Raw genomic sequence first — 15,820 nt, 5'->3', positions numbered from 1 at the left:
TGGGCAGAACACAGCTCCCACATGAGAGTTGTCCGCAGGTCCTCAAGCGAGTAATGCTTGGTCGCTCGCCGCATGAATCGGTGGACAGCCTCTGCTAAGTCGGCTGAATCTGGCACCTGGGTGTAATTGTTGGTGGCTTCTGTACCTGAAGACGGATGCAGTCAGTGGTTCCTTCGTCGTTTATGTTTGGGTTGTAAGAAATCCAACTTACCTATCTTGATAAGGAGGTCTTGAGGAGTTTCGCGACGGTTCATATACGAACAAGTCCGCTTGACCGGAGGGACTGTCAATGATACCTCTAGGAAGGGTTAGCAGGGCGCAGTTGGGCGACGGGGTGGGAGACCAATCCATCACGGAAACCTACTTCTGCCGCTCGCGGGAGTGTCATGGTTCGCCTCTCTAGTCAACTTCTTTTGAACACCGGCCTCATCAGATGTATGCCCCTTAGTTTTCTTGGTCTTCCTTGCAATTCTCACTTTCTCCCGGGCGGCAATAACGGTACTGGATTGGTTGGCAGTGGCCATCATGGACCGCGTTACCATGGGGCTACGGCCAGCTGTTTCGCTTTGGTCCTCCATCGTGATGCAGGCAGTAAGTTCCGTTCTCAGAACATCCAGCACAAGCGTTTTGATCCTCTAGTCCACGGGTTAGATGAAGCTTTCGGTGAGAGTCATTCCTCCACACATCACTTTCCATACGCTCAAGAGTCACCTCCGCCGGCAGAAAACCGGACTTACGCAATTTCCCTTCATTTCTAGACTAACGTTGCTCAAACTCAAACATTTTGCTTCTTGGTGACTCTACCGCCAGGGTAATCATTCTCAGATGGAACAGAGTGTGGTGCTTGATGGCGCGCAACTTGTCACATGTTCGACCCTCCTCTGGCCTCTGCCAGGTAGGAGTCAACGGGATTTGGTCAAGTCGGGGCATGTGCGTATTGGGCGAAGTGAGATCCGAACTACACACTCAAGTAGGAGACTTGTCGCACTACTCAGTACTCACACTCATAGCAATCGAAAGCGAAAGAAGTAAGAACATGTTTACAAAGCGGGATCACTTCATCTGTGCATCATAGGTTTTCAAAGTTACATCAAGGGCTAGATAAGCTGTCAAACTTTCTAAATTCCCCTAGTTCGTCCTGACCTTGTCGCGGCCCTCCCTCCACTTGCTATACCTCTCAGCCTCCCACTCGCCTAATACTTCTCGTTAGCCTACATGCTGTTCGAATTTCCAACGGATTTCCCAACAGAGAGCACTTACCGACAACGTGGGAGAATACAGCTTCACACAGACGGAGCTTGATCTGTGCAGTCTCGTCCTGAGGAGTCTCCCTGGCCTCCTTGCGTGCCTGGGCCTTCTCGCTGAGGGTGATGCCCCTCAGCTCCCAGAGTGTGCGCTTTCCCGGGCCGATGCCGCGCCACTTGTACTTGTGGGCGGCTTCCGCCAGGTCGGAATCGTCCGGCGTCTTGGTGTAATCGCGACTGAGATAACGGACTGCCGTTAAGTGTTAGCAGGCGCTAGATATAAAAGTACCCAAAGGGAAGTTAAAGGGTACACTTACCAAGCTTGTCCATGTCTGGGACGCCCTTGTGGTTGAGTGACCAAGGATCACTGGGGCCAGGCGAAGGTCTACAGACGAGGATGTGTGTTAGCCGCTGGAGGCAGAGAAAGCTTGCAAGGAGCGATGCAAGCTTGCTTATTGAATTGCCCATTGGAACACTCACCCTTGGGTTTCTTGGAATAAGCCGCACCCTGAGAGGAACCCTGAGATGACTTGTCGTCCTCGTCACTGGGCTCCTCTTTCTTGATCATTGTGGGCTTCTTCCGGGTCCTGGCTTGCCGCTTCACTGAAGCGGCAACGGGAGGGATGACCCCGCCGGCGGCCTTCATACCGCGCGTCAATCGGCGGCCCTCAGGCACATTGGGCTGTTCGGTGCCTGTGTTCTCGGCGGCGACAGCGGGGGGAGGGATGCTGCCGGCGGTTCCCATACCGCGCGGGAGAATGCGGTCCTCAGGGAGATTGTGTTGCTTGTCGCTTGTATTGTCCATGGTTGCGATATGTTGATGTGGTGATGGATTGTGTTTGGAAAGTTATTAGTGCAAGCCAGGTATGTTGTGGTGTGCGAGAGGTTGCTTGTTGGTTGCAGTGTTTTGTGGAAAAAATGGAAAAAGATTTGAGGGGCGGCTATAAATACCACAGAATCCACAGGTAGGAACCCTTCACTGCCAGCGGAAGGTATCAAAACCTTCAAGCTCCGTTGGATATGTTGCCAGGTGAATTGCTGGATCAGATGCTAACCAGTATACACGTGACAGGCGGAACAAGAGGGGGGAGGATACATTCACGTCTATATAAGGGGACCGGATGAAAAAGGCCGTGACCGAACTACCCAGGCGGGCAGGGCCCCTGAGGTTCTCTGTCGGATCTCTGCTTCTTTGCAGTCTGCTGGCTTCAGTTACCAGCCGTATATATTCATTCTTACCACAAGTCAAATGGCCTGGTTCAAGCTGGCTGGTCCTTGGCTTCTACTTGGAGTGGCCGAGCTGTGTTTGAGTTGATGAACTTGAACCCCCTCAGTGGCCTTCCGCTGGCGGTCATCCCCGCATTTCCCTTTCTTCAGATGAACCTGAAAATTACAAGCATGTTACAGACGCGTTCAGCTCTCAGCGCGTATTGAGGCAGAATCCAGTGTACGGGGAGCGGTGACGCAAGTGAAGTTTGGGTGAAGGAAGGTCCCGGGGTCACCAGACTGGAGCCGGTCGTTCCTTCCTGCCTTCCACTTCACTAACTTTTCCGCCACCCCGCCTCAGGCCCGCGACCTGGTAGTCTATTACCCCTCGCTTCCCGTCCCTTATCCTTCAACTTGTCAAGACCACCTCTCGAGATCCCCTCATCACTTTAGAAGCGTTCAGTCCCTCGTTGACAAGACTGAATCTCAGCAACAACAAAACGACGAGCTAGAACGACATTAACTATCCACAATGGCAATTTCACCGAAGAAGACTAAAACGTCCAGCGTGCAACGCCGAACTCACCTCCGTGTCTCTTCGAGACTTGCTCGTCCCAGCAAGCGGCTCAAGCAGCTTCAGAAGAGCGAGCGCATCCAGCAGCTTCAGAGCAGCGCGCGGCAGAGGCAGCACCAGAGCGACACCATCGCTGAGGCATCCTCCGATCCAGCCATGGCCACGTCCAAATCGACGATGGAAACCGCGCTCTCAAGGAGTGCGCATACCAAAAAGCAGAAGGGTATGAGCCGCCCGAGTTTCCGCAAGACAGGCAGTGTTGCGCCCCTACAAGTTTTAGAACCCTCGGGGATCCCCTACTGACACCACGCCTACCATAGGGGTAATTATCCGCTTGCCCCCTTCTCACGTACGGGATGCAATGCAATTCATCCCGATCGAAGATATCTGTACGTTCCTCTCCAGCTGGCCTCTCCTCTGGAGTGTTCCCACGGAGTCTCTCATTGCTAACGACATTCTCTGATATGTCCGTACCAACAGTGGAAAATCTGATCGCCAAAAACCACGGCGAGATTCCGAACGAAGAGGATATAGCAACCGTAGCCACGTACTACTTCGTGGACGTGTGCAGTACATACCCTGCTTCGTTGATTCGATTCGCAGCCACTGTACTGTTCCGCCATTTTGAACCAATCCTGGAGCGGACGACACCGAGTTATAAGGCCTACGAGATGCTGAAGGCCAAAACACAATTCGTCAAGGCCATGCGGGCTCTGCGTGCCGGTATGTTTCCCATGCCCACCCTTCCGAGGACTGCAAGAGAAGTTGGTAGCAGGAAGTGAAGCTGACGATGTTTGCCTTTAGAAGTTGCCTGGGGATTTGTTCGAACTGGCAAAGCTGACCTTTGGATGCACAAAGGACTGTAGCCACTTCGACCGCGGCAACGTCTCGATCTACGATTAGAACCCTCTACCTGTCGACCGAGGCCGGTCTTACATGCTGTACGAAACGACCGTTGTCTTCCTTTCTTTCGGCCCTTGATGAAGTCATCGTCCATAAGCGACATATACTTGCGCCTGGGATTCTTGTATGATAAAAAATGGGTGGACGAATCATGTTGACAAGGGGACGGTGTCAGGCCTGACATGGAAAGAAGAAGTCTTCTGGCGGGAGGCGAGCGGGATATTTAAGCTGGTGAGAAGGAAGATGATGTATGGTGCGGAGTCAGATGGAGTGGTCACTCGCTACCACAAGTGACTCTAGGAGTCAGTTGAAAGCAGTGTGGACTGCTCACATGGTTGCGCGGATGACCAGTTGGCTTCTTTACCAGGCTGGGAAGTGTTAAAGCTTCCAGGATATGTGTTCCATATATGATGGACAGCTCATCCTGCAACATCTACAAGTGTACATGTATCAAAAGACCTGTCTCGCACTATGATTTTCCATATCACGTTTCTTAACCGTTTGTGAAGATTGGAGCAATCCTTTTAGCCCGTGAAGTCTCGGAAACATCAACATGTAAGGAATGACAGCTTTGGTACCCAGAAGACTTTCCACCAACGTGGCGAATCAACAGATACAATGAAGACTTCACTCATCAACAATATCCTCAATCTTGGCCTTCATTGACTCCTCTTCATTCTACCTGCCCTACGCCAGAGAAGATTTGCCCAAATGGCACATGCAAGGCCGTGCTCTGACTGTCAACGGTGTGTAAGAGTTGCCGGCACGGAAGGGGTGGTTATCGTCCCGTCCTGGTTTGCCCGCGAATCGACCCTCACTTGATGCCAGTCTTCGTCTGTCCCCGTCCCAATTATTTCTGCCTCCTTAAAGACCACCAACCCCAACATCTAGCTGACCCAAGCAAAGTTTGCAACAGCACACAGCGTGTCCTTCCCCTTCTTCATCACGCAGTAACAAACACACTTCGCGCAAACATCGGCGCAGAATAACAATCGTCAACAGCAGATATGGCTCGCGTCAAGTACGTCAAGCCGCGTCGGAGTCAGGATCCGTCTCTGCAGCAGCTGGCATGCACGGCACACGATGCGAAATCACCTCCCTCACCGCACGCCTCCAGTTCACATGCCCCGAACTGAACTCCCGTCTCGCAAACGGTTACACCGCCCACTACCGCCCGGTATCACCATGTACATACCTCATCACCCTCAGCCGGAAGAGAAGAGCCAGCGGCCCAGCGAGGGCGTAAAGACCGGTAGTGTTTCCGGGTCCTCCAGCACTCCGGGCACCAGTCCAGCCAACGGCCCGGTTACCAAGCCCGAAGCCATTCCAAATTCCAATCACTCCCGCCGCGTCTGCCGTCGCTGAGGTCAGTGTTCCACGAACCATTGCCAACAACGACAAATACACGGAGCCACGCTAGCCGGTCATGAACGAATTCGTGCTACGGCCAGTCACCGCTTGGCGCCCTATGCGCGTGTATGCCGCGACGCAGACGGTCCCTATCCCTGAGCGAGGTATGTCTCACAATCACTTTCAAGTCCCAGACCGCTTTCCACTTTTCTACCTCTCTTCTGGCCGTTTCCGTACCATCAATTAACCTCAACCACTGCAGTTGACAGAATGGACACAGACAGCAGACCATCACTCCCGCAAATTGGCCAGAAAGTACTCCAAGCGGATGTACAGACGTCCCAGCAACCGAGTCAGAGGCAAGCGGCTGTGATGGAGCCTGCGCAATGCATTCAGAGACGAAATGGAGGAAGGGAAGCAGGGAGGTCAGTTCGGATGATGATTTGCTTAGTCCCAAGCTTCGACGCAGTGACGGTTTGAGCAATCTCTAGCGAGAAGGCCAGAGAGGAGTTCTATGAGTCGCGCATATTTCTATGCATGGACGAACCGAAATTGGTTAAGCCCCATGAATTAACCACGAAACTATGGCCATGCTTAGTGGCATGGTCCTCCTCTGTATTTACATCTGTTGTGATAACTCTGTCGTTGGAAACACGGATGGCTGCCACACGGATAGTGTTTGTGGCATCTCACTGCAAACCATTGTCTTGATATTGATGTCTATACATGTTTTTATTGAACACGCAACGAGATTGCACTGGGCTTCAAACCGCAGCAATCATAAAAAGAGACAGCGCTTGCACCAGCGATGGATAATCGACTCTGTGAGTACATGTAACAGTTGAGCCACTGCCTGGTACAGAGTCACCTAATATGATGACGGCAAAGTTCTAATGAAGACTTTGGTCATCGTCAGTCTTGACATCAGTCATCTCTTTTCCAAAGGGTCTGCGGGTACCTCCAGTGAAGGGGATTTCGACTCGAAAGTGCACGTAGGACGCCCCAAGGTTCTCCCACCTGACAGGGTCTACGAGTGTTGCCGGCCCGGGGGTTGGTCGCTCGAATTGACATCCACTCGAAGGCTAGGCGGACAGGTTCGTCCCGTCCCATCCCCATCTCCCCTCCCTCACTACCTTAAATCCCACCACCAAGAACTTCCACCTAACCCCAAAAGATTTCCCAACATCGCACAGCAAGATAGCCGATCTTCAATCACGCAACAACCATCAAACTGCCCACGCGCAAACAACAATCACAAGCAATCAAAATGGCCCGTGTCAAGTATGTCAAAGAGCGTATCGGAGAGGAGATCACGGACTGGAGCCAGCTCCTCCACCGGCGCCAGCGTCGCGAAGAGCGTCGCAGGCTTAAGAAGCTGGAGCGTCAAAAGGAGCTGGAGCGCCGCCGTGAGACTGGCGAGATCACACAAGATGACAGTGTTCCGGCCGACATTCCGGCCCATATGCCCACCAACGCTACCAACAGCGCAACCCCCAACGCTTCCGCCAGACCTGCTACGAGAGCTACCACAAGAGCTATCACCACGCCCATTACCAGGAGGGTCACTAGGGCTGCCGCCAGGGCTGCAACCAACGCTGCCACCCCCGACACCACCACGGACCCTGAGATCATCACCGCTCCAGCATCTGCTCCGGCCACTGCCCCGGCGACTGCTACCGCCGCCGCTTTGCCTACTGTTATCGCCATGGCCTTTGAAGACGAGGAACATGGAGACATGGAAATGTTAGACCCGGCACTGTTTGAGCCTGTCGACGACGAAAACATCCCGCAGCTAGTCTCGGTCCCCACGGTTGTTAAGGAAACCCAGAAGAACGTCGAGCCTGCTACTCGACGGGGCAGTGCGCGCTTCTTCCCACTCGCCAGTGTTCAAGCCGCCAGTATTCCGGCCAATCTTCCCACCATTGCCGCCAACGCTCTAGCATATGCTCCAGCAACCGCTCCGGAATATGCTCCAGCAGCCGCTCCGGCATACGCTCCGGCTACCGCTCCGGCATACGCTCCGGCTACCGCTCCGACATATGCTCCGGCAACCGCTCCGGCAACCGCTCCGGCATATGCTCCAGCACCCGCTCCGGAATCTGCTCCGATCGCCGTTCCGGCTACTGGTAGAGCCACTGCGTGTCAGGCCGAGGAGGACGTAGCCCCCAAGCTGTCAGAGCCTGTCACCAGCGAAGACGTTCCAGAGCAAGTCGCGGTGCCCAGTGGCGACAAAGATCGGCGCAGCGCGCGTATCGCGGTTGCCGCTCAATTGGTCCCAGTCGCCGAGATCAGTAAGTTCCCATTCCCTTCAGATATCTCCCCTGCCTCATTCATGCTGCCCTTGATCCACTTTGGAACTCCCACTAATTTCTCTCATCTAAGTCAACCGCTTGTTCGCCGAGAGCTTGGAGCGGCTGCTGTCACCGACCCCGGAAGAGGTATCGGCCGAGGCTCGCAGATTCTTGGCTAATGCCCACGAGAATGAGACGGCACAAGCGGTGAAGAAGGCAGCATTCACGCTGAGCTTTGATATCCTAGACAGGATCAATGAGCTCCAGGGGAAGAATTGCGCCGACCGCTTTGAGCTGGCGTCGGAGGTGTTGAAGCTCAGACTACAACAAGTCTTTCTTAAGGAGCTTGTTAAGTAAGTCTCGCATTTGTAACCATGTAACGTATTCCCAGCTGCTGTCCATCCGCTCCACTGGGTTGAGGAGCCGTGCTAACACTCTTTACCAACAATAGGAACAGAACGCTTCGTGGCCGATGGAAATAGTTTTGTACGATAGGGGTAGATACGGTAGAATGTACAACAGCCATTGCCTTCCATCTTGCCCGTCCACTCGTCATGTACAGCATAAACCTCGTGAGAAGAAATGCCAATGTCTACCAGATATGGTCCTAGGTCAGTACCAGAAAATATAACGTCTTTAAACGAAGAAACTTAACTCATCGCACCATCCCTCTTTGCTCCACGCACCACCTTTTGACTCCGTGCACCTGGTCGTTTAGTTCAGCCTGTCGGCGCTGTGACTGAGCCAGCTGCTCCGTCATCTCTTTTAGACGCCTTGCCTGTAGCATCTTGCAAATTCTGCCCTCCACTTCCCCCCTCCTCAACTCCTTTCTCTCTCTCTCAACTTCATCCACAATAAAAGCTCTCGCAAACGGCACCCAGCATTCGGCTCCGCTTCAAACTCTCGACTTAACCCCCTCACGCTCTACATCATCATGCCTCGCAAACCTGATGCCAGACCCAACCCTAACGACCCCTCCATCAGCATGTCAGCCGACTCTGAGCTCGACGACGAGATGTTGAGGGAGTCGCCGGATCACCATTTCCTCAGAATTTTACACCGAGTGAGACATCGTCAGTTTGATCATTGGGATGAGGACTGCGACATCCCCAAGGTTCTTATGCCTGTATTCGAAGTCAAATTCGAAGACGTTCCCGGCCAAGCAATCAACTGGATTCGCAGGTTCATTTTTCGACAGGAATTCGTATTGAGCCTTGGGTTGATGTTGATACTTTGGGAGTACCGGTCCCATTCCGAACGACGACATAGATGACCTTGGATTACCTGGTGAGCTCTGCTTCTCGCGTTCTTGAAATGGCTCCAAGTTTCCGACAGGGCCCGAGGGACTTGCTCTGTTGGTGTTGAGGTTGAGCGGTCATTGCAGCTGAGGTGTTATGAGAGGTCTTGGATAATCGATGGAGAAGAGTAGAGCGGAATGTTGCTGGTGGTCCAGTCGATCCGCCAAGGGTGGACCGAAAGCCACTCTGCTGCTGCCGCTACTGGATATTTTACTTGCCCTCCTTGTCCTCTCTGATTTTGTTCTCTCTGATTTTGTTCTCTGAGTTCTCTCTGATTTTGTTCCTCTTCTCTCGATGGTTGTCCGGGCCCCTATACATCAATCGCAGCCATGGTTACGACCAGAGCAAGGGCGGCTGTTATAGCAGCCACGACCGACTTTGACGATGAGGACGACCAAGCCACATCAAGCTACGAGGGTACAAGAGAGGTATGTACAATATCATGCAAGGACACTAACCCAGCGAGTGCCTACACACACGTTTAGCTAACACTGATGATAAAGGCGGTCCAGCGCAGGGTCGATGAAAAGGTGAACTGCCTCAACGTAAGTAAATCTTATTATTAGTATAATGTGCATAAGTCGGTTACTAATCGGTACATTTGTATAGAACACCGTGTCCGAAAAGATCATGGCCAAGGAGAGGCACAAAAAAGCGCAAAAGAAGTTCAAGAGCAAGATCAAGAAGATGAAAAAAGAACTGAAGCGCCTGATGAATGAGCGGGACAAAGCTCCCACGGAGAAGGAGCTGAAAGACAAGATTCACGTAAGTACATTCGTTGTACTAAATGTGTTGCCAAATACATCCAGAGTCAGCGACAATGACCTTGACGATGACCAGGAGGGCGGTCTACTTTGTTGGTCTACTATCCCCGCCGGCTACGATATCCCCTCGTAGCGTCTCCGTTTTGTAGCTGCCCCTGTGGAAGCTAGAGGTACCTTACACTTGCCTTGATTTTCGCGGCCGTCCGTCCTTGCAAGTATGATGCATTCTGGTCTGAGATCATGCTATGACCGCGGGCCCATGTCCCGTGGGAACCATTATGTACTCATTCCGCCTTTACGGAGACGCCGCTGGGTGTTAATAACATAACCCTGACCTAGGCTGAATTTGACGAGGCCAATGTGATAAAGGTACTGAGGAAGAAATATCACAAGCATGCAAGTTTATCATTGGGGATATCAACACGTTAAGCACCATTTTGCTACAAAATAGAGCAGACTAAGCAGATGTCGTTAGGCTATTCCTCCTACTACACGTGTCCTTTCATTCCTCTGTCCTTCTGATCCCTTCCACAGTTGTCATCCCATATCCTTTGTCCTGCCCTCGATCGGAACATTAGTCCATCGTCCCTCGAAACATATCGGTAGTCCATCCCATTCTATGGTCTCAAGTATTTCCTGGTCTCCCAAAGTTCCCGGCGCGAAACGGCTGGGGTAGTTCGGGAGGTTTTTGGCCCTCATATTCTGCTTCTATACATGCTACTCTGACGGTATTTGGTCGAATATGCCCTGTTGACTCTTGAGCGGAGACCATTTGCCGGATTTCTCAATGTCGTACACGACAACTACTACTTCGCGGCTCTTGACCGGAGGACGCGATCGGTCTTTGGAATGTCGGGTCGCAATTGGGACACACGCTTTGGGACGGGCTTCGCGGTAGCGGGCTCAACGGTAACTAGAGGCGGGAAAGAGTGTCAGTAAGACTGTAGCAATGGTCGGCGATATTGAGGGGGGTCCTGGCACCATGGCCTCCTCGAGGGGCTGTTTGGGGAGACTGAAAGGACAACATACCTGGTTTTGGAGGGCGCTCAATGAGCTGAATAATGGCGCCGAGGAAGGTGACCTGCTTCTTCAGGAATTCGTATTGTTGGCCCACTGGATAAGCTCCAGTGCCACGGTCATTGATCGTGAACGCCAAGTCTTCCAGGATGGTGATCGCTGCCTCCTTGATTTCCCCTGTGGCCTCGAGTTTGGCAGCTTCCTCAACGAAGACAGTCGCATCGGCCACCAGCTCTTTGTTGCTAGGGGGACAGCCGAGATGGTACATTCGGCCAACTGTTGTCTGGACGTTAGCGATCGAATGTTCAACACGCAGAAAAGCACAGGATGGGGTGCTGGAAGTCGACGTGGACGACTTACCAATGTCCTCAACTGGAATCATCTCCATGGCTGCGTGCAAGCGTGAGGCAGGAAGAGAAGTGGGAATGACAACTAGAACTTTCAGGATCAGTTTATGAGCACCATAAATAGCACACTGGATTCTCGCTTACCTTTTGTCGGCTTGTCAACCTCTAGATTCATGGCGTCTGCTGCAGGCTCGGGGAGAAGAAGCCAGCTCTCGTCATCTCGGACGTCGTTGTCGACCTTGGACTGTTGACCCTTCTTGGTCTGTTGACGCTTCCTCGCGGCCGGCGAGTGCACCTTCCAGTGCGGAGGCGGTTTGGTTGAAATCTTTACGCGGACCATGGTTGTGATGTTAAGACTGGAGTCGGTAGTGATTTCGTTGGGTTCAAGGTGAGGTGAAAAGTTGGGTGAGCTGGTGCGCAAGTCCTGGTGGATGGTGTTGAGGTGTAAGAAAGTGGAAGAGCGTGGTGAGCAGATGGTGTTTTATATAGTCACCAAGTGACATGCGACTCTGGAAGTGCACCTGGAGAGAACCTGAGACCCCAGGGCTGAGCCCGAGCCTGAAGTTCCGATGTGAATGGTTACAAGCAGGTTGTTCACACTTCACGGTCGCCAAACAGGCCTGGTGTTCACCGTATAGGACCTTGATCGTGGGGTTGTTCTTTCCATCTTTGCGACTCTTGGGTAATTCACCGAACACCCGATGTAAAACCTTTACTCTCCACCCCTCCCCCTCCTTTTCAGGCTCGCGTGTTTATCCCGTCGCTCGCGGTCGCAACATCTCGGTCTGCACCCTCACCTCTCACCACCACCTTCGAGATACCTCGATTCTCAATCTAGCACCCAACCCAAACACAGAACAACATATCATCGGCAGAACTGCTTACATCTTCACCATGGCGCGCACGAAATACACCACACGGAGCGCCACCGCTACCAAGGCGCGGGGCCAGAAGCTCGAGGAAGTAGCTGTCGACAACGCAAAGGTCGCCATTGCAGAGGAGAATGTCGCCGCGGACGAGGACGAGTCATGGCTCCTCCTTCCCGAGCCTGTTTCCGCAACCATCGCTAAGCCGGCCGACAAAGTCACCCCGAACGCCATTACTCCAGGAAAGACTGCCGTTAAGGCCAAGAGTGAGTATTCAGTATTGTTACGATCCAATCAAGGATCCCTTATGTAAGCTAGATCAGATAGAACCAACGGGACCAATCAGGTAGGACCCGATACGGAGGTTCGGGTCCACGGGTCCGGATTGACGGGTCCATGAAGGCCAGTATATAAGACGGCCTCCCCAGGCCTCTTGAATACCGGCTCTTCAGCAAGCAATAGCTTCTACAATCAATCAGTACCTTTCGGCTACTACTACCGTTGTTCTACCTAGCCCAGCGATATACTCCTGTGCTTGTAACGGTTCGTCACAAGTATCTTCCCGTCTAGGGTGTTCCACCGCTGCGTATGTACCTACTGACCGACCCCAGAAATCATCCTCCATCTTCCGCCTGCTCGCGTCCTTCACCACTTGCAAATCCTCCCCGTCGATGTGATCAGTAAGTCCTCCCTCACCACGCGCCGAGCTTCTTCGTTTCTACTGTGTCTCTAACAATCACGATAGTCAGCGACATGACTGATGCCAATGGAGGAATACCGCCCTCCTCAGCGGAGATCCTCGCCGAAGCGGTCAAGTGGTTCAAGCACGCCTATAGGACTGGCACCAGCCCCGCTGTAGTCAGAAGCGCCGCACAAACGATCTTGGAGCGATTGGATACCGTCATCAAGGGAAATCCAGCATATATGCACAACATCCCGCGCGGAATGGCCTATGAGCGCCTGGAACTGCAGAGGAAGTTCCTCCGCGCTATTATCCAAATCCATTGTGGTATGTTGGGCTCCCTAGGTACGTACCTCATACAAATCCTCTGGAGCGTACCTTCAAACTAACGAGTCAACTTTATAGAGGTCTTCGATATGATCGTCGCTCGCGATTAGGCTCCGTACCCATACACTATCGTTCACCTTGTCACCGACCGAGACGTGCCCCGCAGATCGCATCAGTTTGAGTTACGAAGATTTCGTACTAGGAGAGTGGCAACCGTTGCCATTGACGACGAGATTTTGCGAACATATTCGATATTGAGGGTGCCATCGACGGGAGTTATGTGTCAGTGGACGGAGGGGATATCTATCCTGGGTTTGCGTTTGGGGAGATGGAAGGCATACTATGGAATGGATTGGTTTAATTGGGATGTGATGGAAGTCCAATGGATTGCGGTGGGAGTAGCATCAAATCCTTCTGCTTCGTTCTCCGGCGTTAGGGGTTAGGGGTTCCAAAGGCGTTCTTTGTTGAAATTATCAAGTTACACTAGAACAAGGGCATTATGCTACTCAAAGGAGCATAGAGGTAGAGAAACGCATTATAGATCCATCGGCGTGTCCACTGTGAAACATGAACAATGACATTGTGCTGAACATGACACGTCAGAAATTGAGTCAGATGCCTCCCATAACTACATCCTCCTCGTCGTCCGTGATGGGCTCATCGTCGTTCTCATACGACTTGGCGTCGTGACAACATCATCGGGTATCAAGATATCACACCAATCGAAGTCGGCAACGGAAGATTAAATGGAACGTCCCAAGCTACAGAGTCATCATTGATGTTTACTTCCCCGCAGCTCTTCTAATGACTGGCGCGGGATAGGTAGGTACCTACCTGTAGTTGGCTATGACAAGTGGAAGATAGAGGTACCTCAGAAAAGAATAGTCTGGAAACTCCGGTGTGCTTAAGACACAACCTAGACCATCTCCCCTTCGGTCATTTTCTCCTCGACGTTCTCGTCAACAACGACTACAGCATGAACCGAATTAGCTCTTTCACCCAGAAATCGAAACACTGCATGTAAGAAGGTCATAATTGGCTTTACTCACCGGACTCAGTTGTTTACCTGTACATGTTCTACTTTTCAGTAGAGGGAGGGACAGGAACGTCGACCTCCTTGTTTTTGGGGGAGGTACCTGTTCATTAAATGTCAGCCGCCTTCCCACGAGCACACAGGACATAGTATAGACTCTTACCGCTGGCCGAGCCAAGAAGTTCGATAGCTAAGCGCTCGCGCCGCTGGATGGTCAACAGCTCCTCCACGTCGCGAGCCTTGTAGTAGGTCTTTCCTAGGTTGACGATATACCCGTGGAGGGAAAACATCATCTGACGGATCTTCTCGTAGGTATCGAGGTTGCTAGCCTCAATGATGTTATGGGCCAGAGCCACACGCTCATTGGCGCTGTACCCCTTATCGTCGGTGTACGACTCGACTGTTATGGGGGAAGGCGCGTTAGAAGGTGCTCCTGGTGGTGACGGTTGACGAGAGGGAGAGCGATAGCTGGGTGGCTAGGTAGCAAGCTGTGGAAAAGCGACTTACTCATCATGATTACGTCAAGCCCAATAGACGACATCTTGTCGGTGTTGACGATCACCTGTGGTTGAAGGATATGGTGGTTGGTCGATGTGCGCGGTTCTGCGAGAGATGGAAGTTGTGGTGCAAATGGATGCGCGTGGGTGTTGCACGGAGGAGATTGCCTTAAGAACCGCGAAGGAGAAGGAGGGGGCAATCTTAGGTGACGTAGCCCCAACTTTGCATTCAATTCAACTTTTGAAAGCTTCACACTTCGCACATGGCACTTGCAGTGGACCAAGAGAAGCACGTGAGGAACATTAACGGGAATATAGGGGTCTGTAGAACGCTTAATATATCTTAACCGTATTACAACGCTGTTAACCGTAGGCCAACGCCCTTAAGCGTTGAGAATTCCTAACCGTTGGGCTGGGAGCGGACGCTAAGCTCTCGGCCCGCTGCAAGACCCTGAATAATGATGAAAAACTCCCATTCCAGGAAGTCACGATGAATGAAAGAGGAAGGTGGGGAAGAAGAGAGAGGAGGAAAGAGAGGAGGAGAGAAAGAAGGAGAAAGAAAGTAAGAGAAGCGGGGTTGATGAAGTGAAAAAGCTGAAGTGTCCGCCGTTCCCCAAGTCCCAAATTTCCTCTTACAACCATTACTACCACTACCAACGACGACGACGGCTATTATACTCCTAGGTATAGTTGCATCCTCGTTTCGATTCTAAGAGCTGACATCTTCAATCGCATCGCAGGTTCAATTGCCCCAACGATAGCGGCGACGACGAAAGCGACGACGACGGCCGCGATACAATGTGGTGATGGTGGGTGGTGGTGAACTTGGTGGTTTTGGACTTGGTGGTTTTGGACTTGGTGGTTTTGGACTTGGTGGTTTTGGACTTGGTGGTTTTGGACCTGGGCGGGCGACGAAGTACTTAAGTTTTGGATTTAGGCGGGCGACGGCCGGGCCAGGGGGGCGGGTCTGGCCAATAGGAGGCCGGATTTCAAATAAGCTTGCATTAGTGGGAGCCATCTAGCCAATCAGGTGTAGGCACTGGCTTTCAACGCTTAAGATATCTCAACGCTTAAGATATCTCAACGCTTAAGCTCAAAAGGGAGCGGAATTCAGAGCCAACGGTTAAAACAGCTTAACCGTTCCAAGCTGGGTAGATTACCGGTAATGAAGTCGAAAGCAGACTTCGACGAAAAGTAGAAGCTGAATTCACCCCACCTGGCTCGTGCACACGTAATTTACCTCTAGGTGCGTCTTAAGTCGACAATGTAAGGTAGCCATGCAGGGCAAAGAGCATTTCACGGATCTTCTCGTGGCTGTTGAGGTCACATGCCACAATCAGCTCACGAGCTAGTTCGAGGCGGTAAGTTGCGCTATGCGGCCGGTCAATGTCGGCGGCGTAATACTCGACTGTTGTGGGGGA

General features: G+C 52.2%; 6 protein-coding genes across 6 annotated transcripts; 3 read left to right on the top strand and 3 right to left on the bottom strand.

Moving 5' to 3' along the window:
* Positions 1–1,128: 1,128 nt before the first annotated feature.
* On the bottom strand, positions 1,129–2,049 carry B0H65DRAFT_507691 (uncharacterized protein; the record flags this gene model as incomplete). Its single annotated transcript, XM_062828160.1, has 4 exons — positions 1,129–1,193; positions 1,261–1,494; positions 1,562–1,629; positions 1,721–2,049. 4 exons carry the CDS (start codon positions 2,047–2,049, stop codon positions 1,129–1,131), a joined length of 696 nt encoding a protein of 231 aa, XP_062682732.1.
* A 933-nt stretch (positions 2,050–2,982) lies between these two features.
* Positions 2,983–3,890, top strand: B0H65DRAFT_422660 (uncharacterized protein; the record flags this gene model as incomplete). Its single annotated transcript, XM_062824413.1, has 4 exons — positions 2,983–3,280; positions 3,345–3,413; positions 3,505–3,747; positions 3,829–3,890. The coding sequence occupies 4 exons, from the start codon at positions 2,983–2,985 to the stop codon at positions 3,888–3,890; spliced, it is 672 nt and encodes a 223-aa protein (XP_062682731.1).
* Positions 3,891–6,544: 2,654 nt separating this feature from the next.
* On the top strand, positions 6,545–7,925 carry B0H65DRAFT_570708 (uncharacterized protein; the record flags this gene model as incomplete). The annotated part of the gene is made up of 2 exons (XM_062830461.1): positions 6,545–7,568; positions 7,660–7,925. 2 exons carry the CDS (start codon positions 6,545–6,547, stop codon positions 7,923–7,925), a joined length of 1,290 nt encoding a protein of 429 aa, XP_062682730.1.
* Positions 7,926–10,436: 2,511 nt separating this feature from the next.
* B0H65DRAFT_570701 (uncharacterized protein) lies at positions 10,437–11,488 on the bottom strand (the record flags this gene model as incomplete). The annotated part of the gene is made up of 4 exons (XM_062830460.1): positions 11,139–11,488; positions 11,008–11,079; positions 10,660–10,923; positions 10,437–10,543 (listed from the first exon to the last, which is right to left on the bottom strand). Exons 1-4 carry the CDS (start codon positions 11,332–11,334, stop codon positions 10,437–10,439), a joined length of 639 nt encoding a protein of 212 aa, XP_062682729.1. The 5' UTR covers positions 11,335–11,488.
* Positions 11,489–11,888: 400 nt separating this feature from the next.
* B0H65DRAFT_538357 (uncharacterized protein) lies at positions 11,889–13,307 on the top strand (the record flags this gene model as incomplete). The annotated part of the gene is made up of 4 exons (XM_062829088.1): positions 11,889–12,126; positions 12,472–12,540; positions 12,606–12,887; positions 12,948–13,307. The coding sequence occupies 4 exons, from the start codon at positions 11,889–11,891 to the stop codon at positions 12,977–12,979; spliced, it is 621 nt and encodes a 206-aa protein (XP_062682728.1). The 3' UTR covers positions 12,980–13,307.
* A 291-nt stretch (positions 13,308–13,598) lies between these two features.
* Positions 13,599–14,860, bottom strand: B0H65DRAFT_461030 (uncharacterized protein). Its single transcript, XM_062826580.1, has 4 exons — positions 14,410–14,860; positions 14,066–14,302; positions 13,919–14,005; positions 13,599–13,838 (listed from the first exon to the last, which is right to left on the bottom strand). Exons 1-3 carry the CDS (start codon positions 14,441–14,443, stop codon positions 13,947–13,949), a joined length of 330 nt encoding a protein of 109 aa, XP_062682727.1. The 5' UTR covers positions 14,444–14,860; the 3' UTR covers positions 13,599–13,838; positions 13,919–13,946.
* Between the last annotated feature and the right edge of the window lie 960 nt (positions 14,861–15,820).

This window comes from Neurospora tetraspora (assembly GCF_033439725.1).
Source record: "Neurospora tetraspora strain CBS 560.94 chromosome Unknown B0H65scaffold_3, whole genome shotgun sequence".
Taxonomy (NCBI): Eukaryota; Fungi; Ascomycota; class Sordariomycetes; order Sordariales; family Sordariaceae; genus Neurospora; species Neurospora tetraspora.
This window is presented reverse-complemented; position numbering and strand designations above follow the sequence as displayed.